Source organism: Sebastes umbrosus, chromosome 10 (assembly GCF_015220745.1).
Source record: "Sebastes umbrosus isolate fSebUmb1 chromosome 10, fSebUmb1.pri, whole genome shotgun sequence".
NCBI classification, from domain to species: domain Eukaryota; kingdom Metazoa; phylum Chordata; class Actinopteri; order Perciformes; family Sebastidae; genus Sebastes; species Sebastes umbrosus.
In genome coordinates this window covers 5,102,667-5,116,308 of record NC_051278.1, presented here as the reverse complement: position 1 = coordinate 5,116,308, position 13,642 = coordinate 5,102,667, and the positions used below count along the sequence as shown (strand labels likewise).

The 13,642-nt window shown below is 41.0% G+C and overlaps 1 protein-coding gene and 1 long non-coding RNA gene across 4 annotated transcripts; one reads left to right on the top strand and one right to left on the bottom strand.

Moving 5' to 3' along the window:
* Positions 1 to 482: 482 nt before the first annotated feature.
* ppp2r5d (protein phosphatase 2, regulatory subunit B', delta) lies at positions 483 to 10,120 on the bottom strand. 2 transcript variants are annotated; one of them, XM_037782146.1, is made up of 17 exons: positions 9,980 to 10,120; positions 6,212 to 6,334; positions 5,951 to 6,128; positions 5,641 to 5,840; positions 5,346 to 5,456; positions 4,188 to 4,280; positions 3,967 to 4,097; positions 3,812 to 3,871; positions 3,618 to 3,726; positions 3,309 to 3,362; positions 3,031 to 3,201; positions 2,668 to 2,795; positions 1,863 to 1,964; positions 1,704 to 1,782; positions 1,538 to 1,585; positions 1,135 to 1,245; positions 483 to 926 (listed from the first exon to the last, which is right to left on the bottom strand). In XM_037782146.1, exons 1-17 carry the CDS (start codon positions 10,004 to 10,006, stop codon positions 789 to 791), a joined length of 1,863 nt encoding a protein of 620 aa, XP_037638074.1. In that variant the 5' UTR covers positions 10,007 to 10,120; the 3' UTR covers positions 483 to 788. The 2 variants fall into 2 exon arrangements, with proteins under 2 accessions (XP_037638074.1, XP_037638075.1); XM_037782147.1 differs by having other exon boundaries at positions 1,710 to 1,782; positions 9,980 to 10,119.
* Positions 9,270 to 13,596, top strand: LOC119495585. Of its 2 annotated transcripts, none has more exons than XR_005208520.1 (3): positions 9,270 to 9,583; positions 10,015 to 10,257; positions 13,331 to 13,596. It is a non-coding gene; the product is annotated as an uncharacterized LOC119495585 (long non-coding RNA). The 2 variants fall into 2 exon arrangements; XR_005208519.1 differs by having other exon boundaries at positions 9,273 to 9,515.
* Positions 13,597 to 13,642: the final 46 nt, after the last annotated feature.

Sequence of the window (13,642 nt, the reverse complement as noted above, 5' to 3'; positions counted from 1 at the left end):
CGCCACAGATCCATGCTGACAGGTGATTGGTCGGGTCAGGTGGAGGAGGAGGGGCTCTGTGAGTGAAGCTGCTGAGTGAGTAAGTGAACTCATCTGTGCTGCGTTCAGGTGTCACAGGACAGACGTGGAGCTCTTTTCCACAGCAGGAACATAACGACCAGAACCAACAAGGTTCTGCATTGCAAACGCAGTAATCGTATTCTGGTGCGGTCCGTTTGGGCGGTTGCGAACGCAGTAATCGTACTCTGGTGCTGTCCGTTTGGGCAGTTGCGAACGCAGTAATCGTACTCTGGTGTGGACCTGGTCTCGGACCGTCTTGAGGTGAGCCAAAGCGCAGGTTGCCTGAGCATTATTTGTTGGGATGGCCACAGGTAAACGACGCCAACACAGAACCAGAGACGACACGTGCATTCACAGCTCGTTACGTTTCCGAAGTGGAAAAGACCCGTTGGTGATGCGTTCAGGGACCTTAAGTCTTTGTGTGCCCAAGGCTGCGTTCAGGTCACCCGGAGACGTTTTGTGGTAAAGATGAAAACAGATGCAGGTGTTGGAGGTGATGTCATCGTCACATGACCGCTGACACAGTTTGAAACAGGACGCGGGACAGACGTCTACACAGTGTCCTACTTGTTATCGGCCACCAGGGGTCAGAGGTGAGAAGGTTTGTTGTTTCGTTTTTTCTTTGAACGCAGCGTCAGCTCCGTCCTGATCTGACCACGACAGCTTTCAACGTCCTCCAATCAGAGAGACGGACAGAGTCAGGCTCAGAAGGGACCGCCTCCCCCCGGTCAGAGGGCCTCCTGATTGGCTGTCAGGTACTCCTCGGCCCTCTTGTGAGCCTCCAGAGCTTTGATGGTGTAGACGTCCTGCGGCAGCTCCGACTTCCTCCTCATCAGGACCTTGTCCTTCTTCAGGTCCTTCAGACCCTGAGGGGGGGCGGGGGGAGACAGAGAGGGGTCAGGTGATCAGTGAGGGGTGTCAGGTGATCAGGGAGGGGGGGTCAGATGATCAGGGAGAGGGGTCAGATGATCAGGGGGGGGGGGTCAGGTGATCAGGGAGGAGGGTCAGGAGATCAGGGTCTACTGTTGTGTATTTTGACTGATTGACTGGTTAATTGATCGACTGATTGATTACCTGTGAGGCCTCGCTCTCCACAGTCTTCTTCAGCAGCTGGATGTCTTCAGCTGTTGGAGTCTCCGTTTCCATCGAGTACACAGCCACAGTACTATCACTGTACAACATGTACTGCAAATATACACACAGAAGTTTTCACATATTAGGAAAATATTATTTAAATATTAAAATTAAAATAAACACAAACAATGTTAAACTAATACTGTTAAATAAACACTAATAATGTTAAATAAACACTAATAATGTTAAATAAACACTAACAATGTTAAACTAATACTGTTAAATAAACACTAATACTGTTAAATAAACACTAATAATGTTTAACTAATACTGTTAAATAGACTCTAATCATGTTAAATCAACTCTAATAATATTAAATAAACACTAATAACAACAGACTGACCTCATCCTGTGGGTGGAGTCCTGGGCGGAGGGGATGAAGCTTATTGCTCTGAAAGAAGGGAACACAGTTTATTAAAAACAATAAAACAAACAGAAGAGCATTTAAAAGATCACAAACAAATAATAATAAAATAATAAAGTGGTGAAATGAATCGGTATGTACACACAGGTACCTGTGGGTTCTGTCGGGCCAGTTCTTCTATCTTGTGCCAGATCTCCTCTCTCTCCTTCAGCTTGTATTTCTCTCTGTAGACATAAAACAAACCGATCAATACTTCATGTTGTTGTTTCAGGGTGAAAACAGATGCTGCTTCTGTGCGAGTTACTTTTGTTTCTCGGCCTTGTACTGCTGCGTGCAGTCGTCAAACAGTTTCTGGTTCATCTCCATGAAGAGCTTCAGAGCGTTGTAGATCAGCCCGTGGATCGTCCTGAGGAACCGGAGCAGGAGTTTCATTCGAGAAACACCGTTCAGCGTGTTATCCACATATATCAGGGTTGGTGTTCCGTCACGCACAATACACACTATGTAGATTGATGCACGTAATGTGGAACCAAAGTTCACAAGCGTGAGTTCCCCCATTGAAGCATGGTGGAATTAGCAAGATACCTAGCTAGCGGACAGCGGGTTGGTATCTCTTTGGCTGCTCCGCCAGGCCGTGGTGCTGCACTGATTACGGAAAATGAGCCGAACGATGAGCCGGTGTAAACCATCCCTCCACCTAGGGACAAGCTACCTAGCTAACTAGCTACCTAGCTATCTGGCTACCTAGCTAACTACCTACCTAGTTAACTGGCTACCTCGTTAACTGGCTACCTAGCCAGCCATCTGTTTCCGGAGCTGCGTCCGTTCCCTTCCCGGCGAGCTGCGACCACACACTTTATGTGGGTTCTGTTGACAGCATGACAACTAACAACAATCGGCATTTTCTTCTGTACTAGTCACATGACCACAGCAGACAGCTCAATGATGCTTCTACTCCTGTTTTATTTCTATGGTTACACCTCTAATAGAGACACACCAACAACACCATGTAGACAAATGAATGTGATTATAAAATGTATTGATCCTGTTATTGATCAGGGGGTGTGTGTGTGTGTGTGTGTGTGTGTGTGTGTGTGTGTGTGTGTTACTTGTTCCAGTGGCTCTTGGAGTTCTTGTAGAGGGCGGGGAACATGATGGGGAGGATCTTGGCGGCGTTGTCACTGATCAGACTCATGATGTACTCGTTATTCCAGTAATACAGAGCTCTCTCTGCCACCTGTACACACATACATCATCATCATCATCATCATCATCAGGTTAACATATATATAAATAATATATAAAACATCTGGATGGCGGCTGCTGTTAGTTTGATATGAGTGGAGCATTTTAAACGTCACAGTCCATCGTGTTCATTTCACTGTGTGAAGACAACATGGTGATTAATATTGGATTAAATGTGCAGCCCTAGGTTCTGGTTCTGGTTCTGGTTGCGGTCCTGGTTCTGGTACCTGGAAGTGTGGGCTGGACACACACTTGGCGAGCTGTCTGAAGAGCGGCTCCTGGACTTTGACGAACTCGGAGGGCTCGATGACGTCAAGGATCTCTTCCAGCTCATTCAGGAACATCACCTCCTTCGGACTGTGAGTCTTGGGCCAGAACTTCAGCAGCCCTATGATCACCTGCAGGGGTCAGAGGTCACGGCCAACAGCCAGTCAGACAACCTCTGTGCGTTAATATGGAAACCATCACCAGCGGTGTTGCCATGGAAACAGGGGGGGAGACTCACCGGCTCCGTCAGACTGCTGTCTTTCTCAAGGAACTGGACCACGCAGTAGGCCAGCTGTAGACAGACAGAGAGAGACAGACGGGTTCACATCAGACAAAGAGAAACAGACAGGTTCACATCAGACAGAGAGAGAGACAGACAGACGATTTCAAACGATTTCCGATTTAGAATCGAAATTGTGACACCCCTAATCGCAATATAATGCAGAAAAAAATATATCACAATGTCAGTTTTTATTAGGTATTGTGCAGACAGAGAGACAGAGAGACAGTCAGACAGACAGACAGAGAGACAGACAGTCAGACAGACCTGTGGGTGGTAGACGCTCAGAGACTTGACTTTATGAAGCGGCAGCAGAACTCGGATCAGAAACATCTTGTGTTCTTCTTTCAGAGGCAGAGCGAAGCCGTTGATGATGCTGAGAGACAGAGATGGTTAAACACCGTCCTCTGTCCTGTATTCATTCACTACATTAATAATATCAGTAAATGTGAGTATGTTACCTCCCCAGGATCTCCAGCAGCTCAGCGATGCCGTTGTGATGTTCTGTCTCATAGATAAACCTGTAAAACAGCACCAGTTAGACACACAGACTGGGAACATTGGGGTTAGCTTTAAGACTCCAGCGCATTGGGTCTGGTTCTGCTGGTGTTCTGACCTGTAGAAGATGTTGTTGATCTGGCGGCGGATGTAGGCGCGGAGGCCGAGGAACTTGCCGTAAATCCGGTGGAGGATGGTCTTCAGGAAGTCCCTCTCTCTGGGGTCCTCGCTGTCAAACAGCTCCAGCAGCTTCAACGCAAACATTAAACCCAACGTCAGCTCATGTTCTGCATCACTCTACAGGCTCGTTGCTTTTCAAGCTCAGACGCCACATCTTACCGACATTACAAACTTCTGGTCGATGTATTTCTTGGCGACGTTTGGCCCGAAGTCTGGAGACTCCAGGAAGCGAAGGAAGAACTCGTAGACAAGCTGTGGAAACATAGGAGACGTCAGAGCAGGAAGCTCAGAGAGGAAACAGCTGATAGTACCAACACTGAGACACTGTGTGGACGACGGCGAGGTCGGGCCATGGAGCCCTAAACTCTCACAAACATACGAGAAGAAAACTGGAATATTCAAATTTTCGCCTCACTCTACTCTCGCGAGTTGGACCTCCGTTATCATTTGTGTATTTTCCTTCTAGATGCGCCGGAGAGGAGGAGGAGCTTGTTTCCATAGATACTAACAACTTTTCTCTCCTTCATTTTCCTCCATCAACCATGGAAGAAATAACCACTGTTGCTGCTTTGTACATGTAGAAGTCCCAGATATGTCAGAAAACCAAACGCCGTTGTGTCTGGGCTCATAACATCATCCGGCGGTGAGCTGTACTCACACACAGTGCCAATGCACTGACTATATAGAGCAGCCACACGTCGCTACTGCCGTATGAACCCAAAATAAACAGATTGTGCTGTGATTTAATTGCAATAAACGGATCAAAAGGATGCTGAAATAACTACATAATGATGTTGATTTGTAAAAAGTCTGAATTCATGCTTTGTCGGGTCTGTCCGCAAGACGACAAGCAAACAACTTTTAAAATGCTTGTTTTCTGAATGGAGTTTGGATGGATCAGTGCCAGACTATACAGCTGCTTCATCACCACACAACATAAAGTCCTAAATATGGCAGCGACGTTGTTGTTTCTACCAGAGACAGTCTGTGGTTTATACACATACATTTATACATGCATCTGTACAGATATGATGTACTATCGTAGCTCTGGGTGATCACAGACAGATACAAGATTTATTTCCTCAGAATGACGCCAATTTTGCATGTTCGCATCATGTCATTCACGCCATTCGCGTGGCAAATTTGTGTCTATTCGCCTCTTTGGATTGACTTTGTATGTAATCACGCCACGTAAAAACTTTGCTTCGCACTTGGTGTGATCGTATCGTTAGAGTGTGTGTACGTGGGAAGTGAGGGGTGAAGCAAGATACAAATACAGAGTATTTGACAGGGTGGTATTAGTACTGGAGTGTGTACCTGCAGGTGAGGCCAGGCAGCCTCCAGCGTGGGTTCATCCTCCTCAGGATCAAACTCAGCTCCGGTCGGGTTGGAGGACGGAGGAAGAGTCCGGAACAAGTTCACTGAAAACTACACACACACACACAGTGGTGAATGTGTGTGTACTGTTGTATTACCATCTTTGTGTTTTTTCAGAGAAAGAATGCTACAAACGATCTCCCCCCGCCGCCTGCGGGAGGTTGATGTTTAAAGGGTTAAGTGAAGGAAGTGAGTGGTTAAATGAAGAGAGAGGTGTGCATGTGTGTGTGCTCACCATGAAGACGGCCTCGGGGTAGATGCACTCGGTCACCACGTCACTGTTGTGTGTGATGTACTCCACCATCTCGTTGAGTCCAGCCCTCTTCACCTCCTTGTATTTGAGGTCGCTGAGCGGGTCGCTGACGAAGTCAAACAGGACGCAGCACTGACGCAGCTTCTGGACAAACAGCTCCTCGCGTTCAATCAGGGGGGAGTCTGGGGAAGACGGGACAACACCATATGATACCAGTATCTTCACTCTAGCTTTAAAACTGAGCCACAGGGTTAGAGTTAGCCCTGTTAGTGACGGGTTATCATTAGTGTACCTTTGAGTGCAGGTAGCTTCTGCAGCTCTCTATTCTTGGTCAGGCTGAAGCGAGATGAACTCTGGCGACGCTCCTTCTTCACCAGCTGAGGACCTCCAGAGTATTTGATCTTGTTGAGCTGAGTGGGAGGAGGCGTGCTGTTACTGGGACGCTTACTGCCACTCTGCTGCTGCTGGGACTGAACACAAACACAGGTTTACAAGTTAAGACCGTTTCAGTGGACCTGCAGACTCACCATGTATTTTATATCTAAACACTCACCTCGTCTGAGTTCTCTGCAGCAGCATCTTTTCCCCCACCACTGCCGACACCACCACCGCCACCACCTCCGCCGCCACTGCTGTTACTGTTCTTCATGCTGCTTTTAGCACATTTGGTTGTTTCCTGTTTACACACAAGGAAAGTGGAAGCAACATTTACTAAAAGGATTTTAAAAACTGTATTTTTTAGCATTTTGAAATTGGTGGATATTCCAGGCAGAGTCGGTCTATAAAATGTCAGAAAACAGAGAAAAATGCCCGAGGTGACGTCTTCAATTGTCTTGTTTTGTCCGACCAACAGTCCATAACACAAATATATTCAGTTTACTGTGATATGAACAACACATCCTCACATCTGAGAAGCTACAACCAGAGAACATGAAACACTTTAAAATGATATTCGAGAGTTGAAAAAGAGTTCAATGATTCTCTAGTTTCTACCTGCAGATATCTGTGACACGTTGACAAAATGTTATTAGGGCTCAACTAACTAAACTCTAATTATCAATTAGTCGCTGATTATTCTTTGGGATTAATCGACTTATTGTTTCAGTCCAAGGTGACATTGTTTAGTCAATCAGATTCAGTTCATTGAGATATAAAACAGAGAGAAGCTGAAACCAGAGAATATTCAGCACCTGTCTGTTGATCGACTAATCGACTTATCAACCGACTAATCGACTGATCGTTTCAGCTCTAAATGTTTGATACTTGTCAAATCAGTTGTCAAAATCAATGTGTTTTTAGTGAACCCAAAGATATGAACTATTAACACATCTGAGAGGCTGGAACCAACACAGATTTGGTATTTTTTTTGCTCTTTAACGATAATCTGATTAATTTTCCCTGAGTAACTGAACCAACTGCTGCAACTCTGGTCTCAACGCTGACTAGCTTTAGCTGCGTTTAGCTTTAAGCAGAGACATGGGGTCTGTTGTCATGTGACTGACGCTGATATAAACACATCCATCTCCATGACAACTGAGCAAACATCCACCAACACCCAGATACAATCAGATCAACTTTATTTATACCGAGGGAAACTGTTAGGAATGAGTGCAAATAAAACTAAATAAAAACAATAAAGGTAATCAACAAAATATTAGAATTGTGTACACAATGACAGGAATGTAAACTGATGCAACCAGCTGGTGCAGATGGTGAAATGTGGTTGAAAAAAGACAGTAAATGGACCTTGAGTAAAGATTTTCCAAGGTCAGTAAGGTTAACACTGTACGTTCAACAGCTTATTAAAGATGATTTTTGTAGAAATTAACAAGAGCTGCAACTATTTATTTATTAGCTTTTCTGTTTATATCAAAGTCAACTGAATATATATTTGGGTTTTGGACATTTAAAGATATAATCTTGGACATTTTTCACTGTTTTCTGAAATATTATACAGTGCAACTAATCCGTTTATGAAGGAATAATCAGAAATGAAAATCTCAAACCAATGGCTGCATGGAAGGAAGAAAATCAATGTAAACAGTGATTGAAAATAATAAAATAAATAATAAAATAATAATTATAATAAAATAATCAGCAGGAATGTAAAGAAGTTAACAGATTTAACACATTCAATCAAACATGCTAACTGTGAATACTGTGTGCATAATATAATATAATATCAGTTTAGCTAAGTACATTTACTCAAGTACTGTACCTAAATACAATTTGAAGGTACTTGTACTTTACTTGAGTATCTCCATGTTCTGCTACTTTCTATTTCTACTCCACTACATTTACCTGACAGCTTTAGTTACTTTACAGATTCAGATTATTAATATAAAATATAATAAACTAATAAATGCTGATGTATTATTATAGATTAAACTACCAGCAGAATATAATAACAAATGCTGATGTATTATTATAGATTAAACTACCATCATTATATAATAATACATTATTTTCTAGTATTATAGATTAAACTACCAGCAGTATATAATAATAAATTCTGATGTATTATTATAAATTAAACTACCAGCAGTATATTATAATAAATTATGTATTATAGATTAAACTACCAGCAGTATATAATAATAAATTCTGATGTATTATTATAAATTAAACTACCAGCAGTATATTATAATAAATGATGTATTACAGATGAAAGTACAAGCAGTATATAATAAATAAATGATGATGTATTATTATAGATTAAACTACCAGCAGTATATAATAACAAATGCTGATGTATTATTACAGAATAAATTACCAGCAGTATATAATAATAAATTCTGATGTATTATTATAAATTAAACTACCAGCAGTATATTATAATAAATGATGTATTACAGATGAAAGTACAAGCAGTATATAATAAATAAATGATGATGTATTATTATAGATTAAACTACCAGCAGTATATAATAACAAATGCTGATGTATTATTACAGAATAAATTACCAGCAGTATATAATAATAAATTCTGATGTATTATTATAGATTAAACTACCAGCAGTATATAATAATAAATGATGATGTATTATTATAGATTAAATTACCAGCAGTATATAATAATAAATGATGATGTATTATTACAGAATAAATTACCAGCAGTATATAATAATAAATGATGATGTATTATTATAGATTAAACTACCAGCAGTATATAAAGTACTGTATAAACTACTCCTATTTTCATACTTCCTTCATTTTAAATGGTTCATATCTTGCTTTTGTTACACTTTGTTAGCTGATGCAATCTTGTTTTTTGCACCCCTTTGCTGCTGTACACTGCACATTTACCCACTGCGGGACTAATAAAGGAATATCTTATCTTATCTTATCTTATCTTTACAGTCTGGTATTAGTACTTTTACTGCAGTAAAAGATGGGGGGTACTTCCTCCAGCTGTGTGTAGTATTATACAGACAGTCATGTGCACAGCTACAGAAACACACCAGCAGGTCATCAGATGGTTTTCACATGATAATAAAATCAGAGTCTATCGGAGCTAACAGCTGGTTAGCATCACACATCTGTCCTGTTAAACGAACACACACACACACACACACACATGAATGAATGAATGAATGAATGAATGAATGAGTCACCCTCTTATATCGGCCTGTTCTCTACTGGGTGAATAATTGACCCGTTACCCGTTAACCGTTAACCGTTACCCGGTAACCGTTAACCGTTAGAGCGGCGGTTCCTCCCAGCAGCTCCAGCAGCAGCAGCCCGTTAATCAGTTAGTTAGTTAGCATGATGCTAGTTGACAGCTAACGCCTCCCTCTAACCCTCCAGCCCTCCAGCTCCTCTAACAGCTGGACACAGAGAGGCTGCTGCTGCTGCTGGTGTGTTCGTTAACAGGATACTGTGATTCAACACATTCATAATGCAGCTAGCAACTCTGCAGCTAGAGGTTAGCTTAGCAGGTTAGCTTGCTATGTTAGCTAGCCTGCTAGCCGTTAGCTTAGCAGGTTAGCTTGCTCTCTAGCCTGCTAGTGGTTAGCTTAGCATGTTAGCTTAGCATGTTAGCTTATATTAGCTTGCTATGTTAGCTAACCTGCTAGCCGTTAGCTTAGCAGGTTAGCTTGCTATGTTAGCTTGCTCTCTAGCCTGCTAGTGGTTAGCTTAGCATGTTAGCTTAGCATGTTAGCTTAGCATGTTAGCTTAGCATGTTAGCTTATATTAGCTGGCTATGTTAGCTAACCTGCTACCTGATAAATCATAAAGTCATCTAAAGCTTCAGGGCCGTTATGTTATAATGTTATAATAAACTGTGAACTGATCCTGTGTGATGAAGCCGCCGGCTCACCTTCTCCTTCTTGGTCTTGTTGGGCATCTTGACAGTTCAAGTGGGTTGTTGCAGTGAGGCTCCGTGTCTCCACCGAGGCTCCGTGATGTTGCTCCCCGGGACTCTGACGCTTCTCTCGGTCTGTCTCCGCTCCCGGCCCGGGCCATCCCATTGGCTGCTGACGCGCACATTCTACCTAGCAACGCTGTAGGGAATTTTCTGATTGGCTGCTGGAGGGAATTTTCTGATTGGCTGCCTGTGAGTTCGGTGATGAGGCTGAGGATGAGGGATGAAGGGAGGTGAGGAAGGACCACAGTCTTCCCCAGCAACACAACACCTTTATCCACAGCTCATAAACCACTATATACCATTTAATATATACCACAGTGTACTAATACTATAAGTAAAGTACAACTACCTCATAATAGTACAGTACAGTGCACTTTCATAGACTAAGCTACTGGAGTTACCCTGCACTATATTCCGTTTTAACAGTCTCTTCTGCACTATACTCACTTTTTTAATAGTTGTGTATCACAGCTGTTACCCTGCACTATATTCAGTTTTAACAGTTTTCTTCATCTCTTTGTATTTTTATATTTGGTATATTTTTTTGTACTTTGCACTACTAACTTTTTTACTGCCTTTTTACTAACATGTTTTGCACTATGGAACTGTGATGCTGGAAACTTGAATTTCCCTCGGGATCAACAAAGTTACTATCTATCTATCTATATATCTATCTATCTAGTACTGGAGGGAATGTACTGGTTAGTTATGGGTAGGAGGGAGCATTTAAATGGCAACTCATTCCCAACAAGTAACTCACATTAAAAGTCAGAAATAATAAATAAAACCTAATTTATTATACTTTCATCCTCATCATGTTGAGTGTTAAAGTTTATTCTTGACTAGTTGAACTCCATCCACTGGTGAAGACCATGATACGCTGTTGAAAGCTCTAGAAAATCCCAATTAAATGTTTGTTAACGGCACAGGTTCTTTTGTTCAAACTCTCAGAACTTTATTTAAATTCTATAGTGTTTTACTCTATAATAAGCACTTACATTATGTATTGCATTATGTATTATATATAATATCACGGGTTATCAATCATTTAAAAAATGTTTAATCACGATTAATCACAATTAATCACACATTTTGTTATCTGTTCAAAATGTACTTTAAAAGGGAGATTTCTCAAGTATTTAATACTCTTATCAACATGGGAGTGGACAAATATGCTGCTTTATACAAATGTATGTGTATATTTATTATTGGAAAAAACACTAAACAATGATAAATGACAGATATTGTCCAGAAACCCTCACAGGTACTGCATTTAGCATAAAACAATATGCTCCAATCATAACATGGCAAACTGCAGCCCAACAGGCAACAACAGCTGTAGGTGTGTCAGTGTGCTGACTTGACTATGACTTGCCCCAAAACTGCATGTGATTATCATAAAGTGGGCATGTCTGTAAAGGGGAGACTCGTGGGTACCCATAGAACCCATTGTCATTCACATATCTGGAGGTCAGAGGTCAAGGGACCCCTTTGAAAATGGCCATGACAGTTTTTCTTCGTCAAAATTTAGTGTAACTTTGGAGCGTTATTTATCCTCCTTCCTGACGAGCTAGTATGACATGGTTGGTACCGATGGATTCTTTAGGTTTTTTAGTTTCATATGAAAACAGTATCTTCACTGACCCCGCCACAAATTAAAAATCACAAATTGCGTTAATACGTTAAACAAATTAGTGGCAATGAAACATCAGAAACACTCCATCACTCAGTTCAGTCTGACTTTATTATCCATCACATTTCATACAACAATCAATGGTTCTTAAACATGAATTCAACAACGTTCGCTCTCTGTGTCTCTATTCAGAGGACTTTATCTTTATTCTCTGGGGAAACATACGTTTACACTCCCAAAATAAAATCCAACAATAAGATCTACTAGAAGACAGAAATCGGTGAACAGAGCTGTGTAACGTTATGACATTGTAATAAAATATATAAATACAAATAAGTAAAGTTTAACTTAAAAATACAAACGGAGAAATTATGATTTTGCTCTTTGAGATAATACAAAAATATATACAAATCTATATATACATATTGTGAGAATTTGCTGTTTGTTTTGGTCTTAAACTGAAGAGCTTTGTTTTTCGGTCGAACAAAATAAAACATTGGAAAAATGTCTATAAACAAAATGATGTTTGTCTTTCAGTCAGACTGACGAACTGTGAAAATTATTTATTCATTAATTTCATCTGGAGGGAAAAAAACATCACAGCTCATTACCAACACACGTAGTTTGCTGTGTATCAACACATTTCACTCCTAAAACATCTTAGTTTGCTGTGCATCAACATATTACACTACAGAATCATGATCTTAGTTAAACACATTGTGTGAGCACCAAACAGCCGAACAATGACTGCCAAAATAAAATGCAGTAAAATATGTACAATTTAAAACATGTACTGTATATAAATGTGGATAAAGAGGAAGAACCACTGATATTGTCTTACCGTCCTGCTGGAGACTCATCCTCCATGATGTCCACTGCTTTAACATCAGGAAACTCATCACACACTAAGTCATGGCATTAATTAGTGCAACGATTTATCGATTAATCACCAACTATTAAATTAATCGCCAACTATTTTGATAATTGATTAATTGGTTTGAGTAATTCTTTTCTTCCTTGAGATGAAGAACTTTGATTTATTAGGTATTTTATTTGCTGAATTAATCGTAAACAGACGGTACCGTTCATCATCTCAACAGATTCTGTAGAAAATATACGTGTCACAACATATAAAACAGGATGCTGTGATTGTGGAAATTAATCACCTTATTTTCCCCTTAATAGTTGGAAAATATCAAGTTATTAATTTGTCATTTCAACAGTTTCCTTGTGAGCGTTCAGTAATTATACTGTGATCATGATCAGTGATGGAGGAAGTAGTCAGATCCTTTACTGCAGTAAAAGTACTGAAAATACTCCACTATTTAAGTAAAAGTCTTGCATTCTAAACCGTTCTGAAGTAAAAGTATGTCAGTATTATCATCTATATTTAGTTAAAGTAGTAGAAGTATCAGTAAAATGTTCCTGTCCGTGTTTTCCTTCAATAGCTGATGTTTCTGGATTCATATTACTGCTGCATTAATGTGAATGTTACATCATAAATTTTCACCTGACAGGAAGGGGGATGAGAAAAACTGTCATCTGTAAAGCAACTAAAGCTGTCAGATAAATGTAAAGGAGTAAAAACTTCAATATTTACCTCTGAGATGTAGTGGAGGGGAAGTAGAAAGTAAATTACTTCAAACATCCTTTTTCTTCCTCTTATTCAGGGCAGGGTCGCGGGGGCAGCAGGTTTAGCAGGAATCCCAGACGTCCCTCTCCCCAGCAACGCTTTCCAGCTCTTCCTGGGGGACCCTCAGGCGTTTCCCAGGCCAGACCAGATATATAACTCTGGAAAAGGCGAGAGTCCAGCCCCTCTCCAGGAGTCTAGTTCCAGAACCAGAGCTATGAGAGGTGAGCCCAACTATATCTAGTTGGTACCGCTCCACCTGCCGCTCCAGCTCCGTTTCCTTCCCCGCCAGAGAAGTGACGTTCCACGTACCTAGAGCCCGGTCTCCCTATTCCAGACGAGGTTCCACAAG